The following is an 11061-nucleotide window of genomic DNA, read 5'->3' on the forward strand; positions in this document are numbered from 1 at the left end:
TCCTTCACGACCTACAGCGTTGTGAAGAAATGAGTATCCTGGGAAGTTATAAGAAGAGGAAAGCAAAAAGGCGGTCGAGGTACTGTCGCAATGGGGACATCTTTAGAGGTTGCAACTGCGTTATAACGACTTCCTGTGGCAGCGCCTGATTGAGAAGAAGCGCTTCCGGCAGTCTTGAATCACTAATCAACACACCAGCTTTCCGGGCCTGACGCGACCCTTGTCTCGGGCCTCTCGGAATCGTACAGCCGCCCAGCCCCGCACCTGCGACGTGGCAGTCCATAGTGGAGCCTCCTTGCCTCGGTCCAGGTCCAGATGTCCCTGTGTCATGGCTGCCCCAGCATTAGGGGACCCCAGGACCCTGTGATTGGCGCCTGCGCCTGCTGACGGTGACGGAGGAGCCCCCCCTAGGGACTTGGGCATTGCTTGTGCTTGGTGTCTGTCCTTCGTGCTCCTTTCGGTGAAGCTAGGGGAGAGGGCGATTTTTGTTGTCACTTGGTTCATTCATTTATTCGTTTGTTCTTTTATTCTTTCCGAAACCAATTAATGAGGCAGCATAGTGTAGTTGTTAAGAGTGCAGGCCCTGGAGCCTGGCCGTGTTGATTTTCCCTCTCAGCCATTTCTGACATTAGGCAAGACAGTAGGCCTCAGCTTCCACATCTGCAAAGTGGGGTAATAATAGTATCTACTTCATAGAGAAGTTGGGAGATTGGAATTAACAGTAAAGGCAAAGCCCGGCATGTAGTAGGCACTCACTGTACTAAGATCACAGTTGTGAGAGCTAGATGGAAGAATAAAATTGAGATAAGTACTAGTTTAAATATAGGGATAAATGCTGTGATGGAGACATGCAAAGTGCTGTGAGAATATGATGAAGGGAGTTGTACTGGGGAGGTGATAGAGGGTGGTGACTTAAGCCATACTTAAGAATGAATACAAGTCTGCCAGGGATGTGGTGGGTGTCAGGGCATTTCTGGCAGAGATCACATCTTTAAGCTGTGAAAATGCATGGCATTCTCAGCCTGAGTAGTCTGATACTGGTAGATCTAAAGTGATCATTTTCTCCAGGAAGTTCCTCCTTTGTGTTTTCTCACTGCACCAGGTCTGTGTCTCTAGAACAGCTCTTACCACACATTTTAATATTGAAATGTCCTTTTTATGTTTTTCTCCCTCACTTCAGGGTAAGGATCTTGCATTAGTCTTTATCTCTTCACATGATACCTGGCATTCGGTAAATGTTGAATTTGAAGAGACATATGGGCAATGAATCTGGAAGGGTGAGTTGAAGCCAGACTGTAAACGTTGTTGAATGGTAAACCAAAAAAATTTTGACTGACTTTTTTCCAATAGGCAATGAGTTTAAAATATTAATTCTAGCATTACTGTAGAGAGTAGATTAGATATAAGGAGAGACTGAAGGAAGGGATATTTGTTAGGAGACAGCAGATATCTCAGATTCTTCCCTGTATACGTCAAGTTGAATGCATAAGACCGTTTAGGTTAGTGGTTCATAAATTTTTCCACCAGGACCAGTTAAAGGTTCCCATGCCTGGCATTCACAAATTAAGAACCACCTCAGGAATTCCCTGGTGGTCCAATGGTTAGGACTCGGCACTTTCACTGCCCAGGCCTGGGTTCTATCCCTGGTCGAGGGAACTAAGATCCTACAAGCTGCATCAAAAAAAAAAAAAGAACCACCTTTTCCTATCTTTAACTCTATTCCCTTTTCTCCTACTAATCCAGGACAGATGTGTCAAGATACTCTGAGAAGTACTTGCCTTGCAAATCGTTCAGGACTGGGTATGATGGCAGTTCTCGTGATGAGTTAGTAGGGTGAGATGGAAAATATGGACACTATAGCCCCCGATACTCTTGCAGCTATTAATCTACTGATGACCCAAACTCTACCTTGTGGTTCAGTCCAGTAAGAATTGTCCTAGTGTGTGATTGTGATGACTGGCATCTAACAGTTATATTTCTCTTAATTTCTTCAGGGAGAACATCCTTGGTCCTACAGTGTTGCTGACACTGACATTTTTCTAAGTGGTCTTGAACTGCCTACTTTTTATGTAAATAACTGGCTAGACTTCATATTTTTCACTACAGAAGCCCATAACCTGCAGTTGCTAGAGATTTTAAAACACTGCTTTTCGGATATCATCTATATTTAACTTGAAAGCTCTTCCTTTCTTATTCCAAAATGTTGAGATACTGGGGAGAGATACCAATCTCATCAAGCCAGACCAACAGAAGTTCCTTTGACTTGCTCCCTCGGGAGTTCCGACTGGTAGAAGTCCATGACCCACCCCTGCACCAACCCTCAGCCAACAAGCCCAAGCCTCCCACTATGTTGGATATCCCCTCAGAGCCATGCAGCCTCACCATCCATACCATTCAGCTGATCCAGCACAACCGACGTCTGCGTAACCTCATTGCCACAGCTCAGGCCCAGAACCAGCAACAGACAGAAGGTGTAAAGACCGAAGAGAGTGAGCCTCTTCCGTCGTGCCCTGGGTCACCTCCTCTTCCTGATGACCTCCTTCCTTTAGATTGTAAGAATCCCAGCGCCCCATTCCACATCCGGCACAGTGACCCAGAGAGTGACTTTTATCGGTAAGGCAAGGCTTTGCTATATCTTACTTTTCTCAAAATATCTTCCCAACAACTGTGTTAAGCAGGTAATCACATTTCCAGGAGGAAACTGAGGATGAGAGTAATTGCCTTGGCCAAAGTTGCTCAGGTAATTAGTGGGAAGTCTAGGACTTGAACCCTGATCTTCCGAATCCAGAGTCTGTTATTTTTTTATTTTCTGATGCAGCAAATATTTATGGAGTGCCTAATATGTGCCAAGCACTTTACTAGGAGTAAGTACTACACTAGTTTGTAAAATAGGCCATGGTCGCATAGTCCTCAGAGTCTAGTCCTTCTGTTTCATTAAAAGGTATAATATGGGTTTAGCTCAGTGCCCTTAAAATGAGATTCATGGACTTATTCTCATACTATTAGGGATCTCCACGTTCTGTACAAGAATTTTTAATTGTGTATTTTCATTTTGATAACATACTTTAAGAAATAATAATAGAAAAATGTTCTTGATCCTTGCTACTCAAAATCCGGTCCAAGATCAGCAACATCAACATCACCTGGGAGCTTGTTAGAAATGCAGACCTGCTGAATCAGAATTTTCATTTTAACAAGACCTCCAGAATGTTCATAAGTATATTTCAATTTGAGAAGCCCTGCTCCAGGTCCTCTGAATGACTGCCTTATAACCTAGGGCTACTACTAGGTTTCGGTGTGAAAGTTTGCATTTGGTGCCAAATAATTACTTTTTCCTTTTCATTTTGAACTTTGTCAGACCTATAGAAAAGTTTAAATATGACTTTAAACTTTGTATGACACACACCCAAATACCCTTCACCTGGATTCACCAATTGTTAACATTTTGCCACATTTACTTTCTCTCTCTCACGTATGTGTAAGTGTATATACACACATTTACACACAAATATACAAACATATATATATACATATACACATAAGACCTTTTTTGCCAAATATTTTAAAGTTGCAGACATTGCAATATATCACCCCTAAATTCTTCAGCATTCTTTCACCCCTAAATTCTTCAGCTTATCCTAAGAATAAGGAAATTTCCTACACAATCCCAATAACCATTATCACGTCAAAGTAAATGAACACTAATTAAATACTATCATTTAATATGTCTGTATTCAGATTTCTCCAGTTGTCTCCAAAATATCTTTTGTAGGTATGTTTGTTCCCAGTCCTGGACCTAACAAAGATTCACGCATTGCATTTGGTTGTTATACCTCTTCAGTGTCTTTTTTTTTTTTTTTGAGGTATAGTTGATTTACAATACTATATTAGTTTCAGGTGTACAACATCATGATTCAATATTTTTATAGATTATACTCCTTTTAAAGTTATTATAAAATATTGGCTATATTCTCTGTGCTGTACAAGATATCCTTGTAGCTTATTTATTTGATACATAGTAGTTTATACCTCTTCATCCCCTTCTCCTATCTTGCCCCGCCCCTCTTCCCTCTCCCCCCCCATAACCACTAGTTTGTTCTCTATATCTGTGAGTCTATTTCTTTTCTGTTATATTCACTAGTTTGTTTTAGATTCCACATAAAAATGATATCATACAGTATTTGTCTTTCTCTGCCTCTTTAGTGTCTTTTAAGCCAGAATAGCTTCCCCCTTTTATAATACATGATATTAATCTTTTTTAAGAGTTTAGGTCACTTGTAGGCTGTCCCAAATCAGACTGGATTGGCTGATTATTTCCTCAAGATTAGATTCAAATGAAATGTTGGCAAAAATACTACATAAGTAATATTGTATATCACTTAGTGCATCTGCCTATTGATGATAATAGTTGCTACTATTTTAATTGTCCCAAACTAATGAGAAAAGAACAGAAATAGACTTGTTAAGTAAGGCTTGCAGTTGGGCCAGATGAAGGCCAGAAAATGTCATGGTGTATTGTCTAATCAAAGGCTCTGAAGACATTGGAATAGTGAAAAAGGGAGGGAGAACTGTGTCATTACATGCTTGCCCCGTGTTAGTATAGATGTGCCTAACTTCAACACACTTACATTGTGGGAATCAAGTTTACAAGTTTACCAAGTTTACATTTTGAGAGCAATTTACCTTTAACAAAATAATATTGTCCTTCATATTAAATTGATGCTATTATTTAGAATTTGTACTTTTGTGACAATTTTCTAATTTTAATTGTTAGGAAGATTCTGTGAACATCAGAAGTTTAAACGTAGTTTGTTTTATACATATTTAAGAAACGGCGTACAAAAATAATTTGCATCAGCTATGGGGGTATGGGAAGAATTATTTTCCTTTGAAATGGGTCCACATATTAAGCAAAGCAATACTGATTTAGCTCTATTTATTAGGCACTTCTGAAGCCTTTAGCTTTTGGTCCAGAGAGACTGGCCATGGGAAACGATGATGCAAACAGTGAATGAAAAGTTATTAGGCAGTTGGTTTTCTTGTGTTCCAATTATTATGTGAATTACAGTAGTTGCTACTGAGCAGATAACAGCAGCATGGGTGTGCAGCTCCTCAGGCACTCTGTACAGCAAGCACAGGGTGACGCATGCCAAGTATGGACCAGGGAAAAGTAATTTTCTGTACCCTATCTTTTTTTTATCTATTTACTTTGTCAGAGGGAGGCAGAAGATAGGAAATTTCGGGAGAGCGGGTAAATTGTTAGGAGCTCATTAAAAGTTATTTTTAGGAGACCAGACAGTTTTTTGAGGTTTTTTATTTTGTTTGGGAAAGATTAGGATCTTTGTCATAGTGATTAGGCGCAAAACAGTGTATTATTAAGAACATGGGATCTAAAGGCAGAAGCTCTATCACTTAATAATACCCAAAATCTTTTGGCAAGTCAGCCCCTCTGAACTTCATTTTCTTCACCTGCCGGATAGGAATATGAAGAAATATGGACCCCTACCCTCTTCACAGCATAAAACAGGATAAAAATGCTTTGTAAGCTATATATGTTTTAAATTGCTTTCATAAAATTGAGTTCCTTTCCCAGCTTTACAAATGGTCTGTTGTAGTTAAATAAGAATCTCCTAATTGGGACTGTGAATTTCTAGAAGTCCATATATTGCCCAGCATGTGAGGAACCTATGTTCTGGTGAAATAGAGCACCACTGAGCAGTATCTGAGCTATACTCTTAAAATTAATCATATCCTAAAAGTGATCAAAATCCAGCAGTTGTTATAAGGAGAAGGAAACTTCCTTTTCACTAGATACCCTTTTATACTGTTTACTACAGGCATCTATTGCCTGTTCAAACTTTATGTAATTGGAGCAGCTCAGGGATATGACTGTGGGTTGTTGAGACATGCCCTGACAGCAACAAGATGGCACTGGGCTATGTAACCTGCCTAGAATTCCCCTGGAAAGCTGAGCCGGTGGTTTGATTGGGATTGTAAGTTTCCTAGGGAGACAGGACAGGTCACCCCTTTGCAAGAGCACTAATAACACTAGCATGTCTCCGCTTTCAGTGGAAAAGGGGAACCTGTGACTGAACTCAGCTGGCACTCCTGCCGGCAGCTCCTCTACCAGGCAGTGGCCACAGTCCTAGCCCACGCAGGCTTTGAGTGTGCTAACGAAAGTGTCCTGGAGACCCTAACTGATGTGGCACATGAGTATTGTCTTAAGTTCACCAAGTTGCTGCGCTTTGCTGTGGATCAGGAGGCCCGGCTGGGGCAGACTCCCTTCCCCGACGTGATGGAGCAGGTTTTCCATGAAGTGGGTATTGGCAGCGTGCTCTCCCTCCAGAAGTTCTGGCAGCACCGCATCAAGGACTATCACAGTTACATGCTGCAGGTGAGAGGACCCTGAGGAGAAGTGGGTAAAGATGTGTAATCTAGGGGTGTCCAGCAGGATCCCTAACACTTGCTCTAGGGTGCAGAGTACAGGGTCTTGGAACAGAGTGGACTTACCCTGCTTTCCTCTTCGGCCCTGGCTGTGTTCCACTGGCCTCATCACTGATGTGGCCAGACTCAGGGGTCTCCTTTAGTCAGTGAAATTATAGCATGTGGTTAGCATGCTTTTATTCAACGAATATTTATTGAGTGCCTATTGTGAGTCAGGCACTATGAGATTCAGCAGTTAACAAGTTCCTTGAGCTTGCACTCTTGTTGAGAGGGAAACAAAAACAAGTAAACAAATAATGATCAAAATAATTTCAGATGGCGTTAAGTGCTATGAGAAAAAAACAAAACAGAGTGAGGTGATGCTGCCCAAGGGTGGAGTGTGGTGGGGGAGACACCATTTTTGGTTAGAAACAGAAATATCTGAGCTCTTCAACCCTTGTGGCCTGAGGCATTTTGTTCACTGTTTCGGTTTCCCCAAATCTAAAATATGGTAAGGAATTCTTAACACCCAGTTGTCTTTGCTAAGCGACCCAGATTTCCTACAGTGTTCATCATCCACCTGTGGTACCTATGTCAAATCTTAATTTTTATAGCTAAAAATGTGATCTTTTGTCCCAGTTCTGATATAATACAGTCTAAATATTTTTCACCTTTATGTACCTTTTAATTAATGACATACACATTCTCTGCTAAACAGATATTCTTTACATGTCTCTGCCATTTACGAATTTCAAACTCACATTCCTTCCTTTGGCAGTGATGTTTTATGCATATTCATATTCTGTTGGCTTTTCCATGGATGCCACAAGCTGACTATCCAACTTGCTTTTAACTTGGAAAATTGACTCTTGCTTGCCAACAGATTAGTAAGCAGCTCTCTGAAGAGTATGAAAGGATTGTCAATCCTGAGAAGGCCACAGAGGACACTAAACCTGTAAAGATCAAGGAGGAACCTGTGAGCGACATCACCTTCCCTGTCAGTGAGGAACTGGAGGCTGACCTTGCTTCTGGAGACCAGTCACTGCCCATGGGAGTCCTTGGGGCTCAGAGTGAACGCTTCCCATCTAACCTGGAGGTCGAGGCTTCACCACAGGCTTCAAGTAAGAGAAAACAACTTACCCATTTTGATTCTGGGAGATCTGCCAGTCTCAGTACTTCTTGCGTTTTGGATTCAAACTCTGGAGATGGAAGAACAAAAGTGGGGATGGGCAGGAGAATGGAAAGTCTGAAAACGAATATAGCTTCACTGATCTACAGATACCAACATTCTCTTTGTAATTAAGGAAGAAAGGACTAGCAGAGCTTTACAGACATTCTTTAAAATTATTTCTAGTTAGGATGTAGATGCAATAAGTGATTACCAGAGTTAATTCAGCTGACCTAGCTGGGTGGGCAGATGGCCTCCTGTCCTCTGTATTCTGGTCTTTCCTGCTGCTTGTACTGAATTGATTAAGGCAACTTCCAGATAGATGGAGTAATGTTAATTGCTCAGGGATGTTTGAATAGTTGGGGTTCCTTGCTAAAGTACCCCCCAACAAGTTGGAACTGAAAGGAATTGAAATAGGGCAACCCAGTTACAGGCAGCTGGCCTCTTCTTCCAGATAGACCCTGTGATTACCTTCAGAACTAGATGACTTGATCCCTAAGTCAGTTAGATTGCAAATTAGTCTAGACGCTCAGTTCTTTACAAATATAAATTGTCATGTCATCAATGCACAAATGATGCAAATAGCCAGTCCTTCAGTGTAGCCTAAACAGAATTAGGCCACATTTTTTAAAGTTTTCGGCAGAGAGCCTTTCACCATGGAACACGTAATAACCACAGAACAGTGTTGCTAGAAGACACAGAGGCAGGAGAGCCAAAAAGAAATTGTTGCAGATGTAGGGGTCATGTCTCTTTTCAGCAGTCTGGGAACAGCTGCCAGCATTTCGTACTGGTCATTAACTTTTCATAACGTGAGAAAGGACCAGGGACCCAAACACAAGGCAGGAAAACAAGACAGCCCCATAAAAGGACAGGCCAATGTAACACCTGACTAAGAGCCCATGGTTGTGCCTGCCTTTGAACCATGAATCTTTCCACGAGCATAGTTTTACTTCCCTAGTTTAGGGAAAGTGGAGGTGGATGAGCTGGGGTAAAGGAGGGTGAGGAAGTGGAAAAGAAGATACTTAGAGTTGGTAATTGTTTGAGCAGAGAATAACCACCATATTCTCCAGCCAAGTAGAGAATCAGAGTGAAAACTGACCTCAAAGGTCATCAGTTGGCCCTGGGTGGTGCATGTCTCCTACTTTGTTTCAGCCTTTTTTTTTTTAATAGATTTTTTTAAACAAATTTATTTTATTTATTTATTTATTTTTGGCTGTGTTGGGTCTTCGTTGCTGTGCCCAGGCTTTCTCTAGTTGCGGCGAGCAGGGGGCTACTCTTTGTTGTGGTGTGTGGGCTTCTCATTGCAGTGGCTTCTCGTTGCAGAGCATGGGCTCTAGAGCACAGGCTCAGTAGTTGTGGCGCACGGGCTCAGTTGCTCTGCGGCATGTGGGATCTTCCTGGACCAGGGCTCAAACCCGTGTCCCCTGCCCTGGCAGGAGGATTCTTAACCACTGTGCCACCAGGGAAGCCCTGTTCCAGCCTTTCTTACTGCTAGTTAGTTCTACATTCTTCTTCCATTCCCAGGTACAGAAGTAAATGCTTCACTTCTTTGGAACTTGGCCCACGTGAAAATGGAGCCGCAAGAGAGTGAAGAAGGCAACGTCTCTGGGCATGGCGTGCTGGGCAGCGATGTGTTCGAGGAGCCCATGTCAGGCATGAGTGAAGCTGGGATCCCCCAGAGCCCTGATGACTCAGACAGCAGCTACGGCTCCCACTCCACTGACAGCCTCATGGGGTCCTCCCCTGTTTTCAACCAGCGCTGTAAAAAGAGGATGAGGAAAATATAAGGCAAAGAGGGAGAGTTTCTCTCCAGACCTACAAGACCCAACAGAAAACCTTGATGTATTCTAATTCGTTTCCATAAACAGTGATTTGACTTTTATTCTTAAACACAGTGGATTTTCCTGATATCAGTGGAACTGGATTTAACCAAATAAGTCTGCTTTTTCCTTTTGCCTCCAGTTTTTGTAGTTTTCCACAACCAAGCTACCTTTCACAGACATCATGACACTGGGATGGTAATCCAGAGACCAAAGCACTGTCCCTGACATCTACTGTGTGACTAGACAAGTGACTTAGCTTCTCTAGAGCTGTTTCTCTTGCACAACTGAGAAGAATCATACTGCTTTTACCTACCTTGCAGAGATATTATGAAGATGGAGATGTTGTTAAGCCTCAAAGCTGTGCTTGAATAGACTCACAAGTAAATATATGCTGGTATCAGATGTCAATTTTTTTTTAACTTGCTTCATTTTTGGTCGAAGTCCTTGGGAATCCAGTGCTAATACCTAATAGGAAATAGCTAAACATTGCATAGCTTATCTATCAGTAGTCTTGTTTTCAAACTGTTTTTGCTGCCCATGAGGTCGCCTATAAAGTCAGAGTGGTCTGTGGTAAACAGGCTTTTTGCTTTTTCAGATAGCCCTCTACTATCTCAGCCACATATTTTCTTCTGCTCTAGACTTATTCCATGTATTTCCACCATCTTTATTTTTTTATTTCCACTCAGTTTTTTTTTATATTTTCACCATGTACGCTTTTTGGTTGCTCCTTTCATTTTTCTCCTTTGTGAATGAAGCAAACAGGACCTGTCCAAGGACAGGCTTGTGCCTATTTCATTTGTTGCATCTGCTTGGCCATCAGAGAACAGTCCATTCCTCTGTCAGAATTCTGTCTGCACATTGTGTTTCTACTGGATGGGCAGCCGCCAAAAGGGTAACAGTATGCACCTTTCTGCTTTACATCATGTCTTGAACAACTTTACTGCTCTTACTCATCCATAGCAGTACCTGCCCTGCTTGGCATCTGATAGTCTCGACCAGTATTTATGAAGTAAATGATGTAGCACTGGAATAATCAGGAGTAATTAGCAAATGTGTGCATGTTAAATACTGCTGAAGTTTGGTTTGGGGGTGCAGAATACAAGTCTTGTGAAAGTTAGAGCACTCCTTTAGTGGAGACCAGAAATCAAGGCCCACATCACTGAGTGCCTTAAATATCCAGCACTGAGAATAAATATGAATGCAATAGCAACAAAATGAGGTTATAATTTAAACTGTTACCAGATCATTTATAAGTTTGCTAATTGTACATCCTTGGCACATTTATCTAAACCCTTCCTGTTCCAGGCTTAGCTTCATTTTCGCTTATTTATTGATGAAAGTACACATCAGGTGGTCAGTTTCCATAAATTAGCCACCTAGTGTTTAATTCATTCACTTAGCAAACATTTGTTGAGTACCTATTATGTACTGGGTCCTCTGCAAGGGATACACAGATGAGTAAGACTGTCTCTGCCCTTATGGAGCTTATAGCATAGGCCAGACAAGTTCCTCTTTAAGTAAAAAGTATACAAAGGCACTAAGGGAAAAAATCGGGTATGTTCAGAGTTTTGCTGTGCAAATGGTTTCCTCTCAAAGAACAGGTTCAAGTTTTTAGACCAGTGGTTTCCATTAGTTACAGAATACTGA

The 11061-nt window shown here is 41.7% G+C and overlaps 1 protein-coding gene across 8 annotated transcripts; it reads left to right on the top strand.

The window, feature by feature from the left end:
• Nucleotides 1-174: 174 nt before the first annotated feature.
• On the top strand, nt 175-10646 carry SUPT7L (SPT7 like, STAGA complex subunit gamma). 8 transcript variants are annotated; one of them, XM_060169667.1, is made up of 7 exons: nt 175-437; nt 1187-1277; nt 1744-1833; nt 1995-2613; nt 6070-6394; nt 7307-7544; nt 9116-10646. In XM_060169667.1, the coding sequence occupies exons 4-7, from the start codon at nt 2201-2203 to the stop codon at nt 9376-9378; spliced, it is 1239 nt and encodes a 412-aa protein (XP_060025650.1). In that variant the 5' UTR covers nt 175-437; nt 1187-1277; nt 1744-1833; nt 1995-2200; the 3' UTR covers nt 9379-10646. The 8 variants fall into 8 exon arrangements, with proteins under 8 accessions (XP_060025650.1, XP_060025646.1, XP_060025649.1 ...); XM_060169663.1 differs by having other exon boundaries at nt 1187-1833; XM_060169666.1 differs by having other exon boundaries at nt 1744-2613.
• Nucleotides 10647-11061: the final 415 nt, after the last annotated feature.

The sequence above is a fragment of the Lagenorhynchus albirostris genome, chromosome 13 (genome assembly GCF_949774975.1).
Source record: "Lagenorhynchus albirostris chromosome 13, mLagAlb1.1, whole genome shotgun sequence".
Classification (NCBI taxonomy): Eukaryota; Metazoa; Chordata; class Mammalia; order Artiodactyla; family Delphinidae; genus Lagenorhynchus; species Lagenorhynchus albirostris.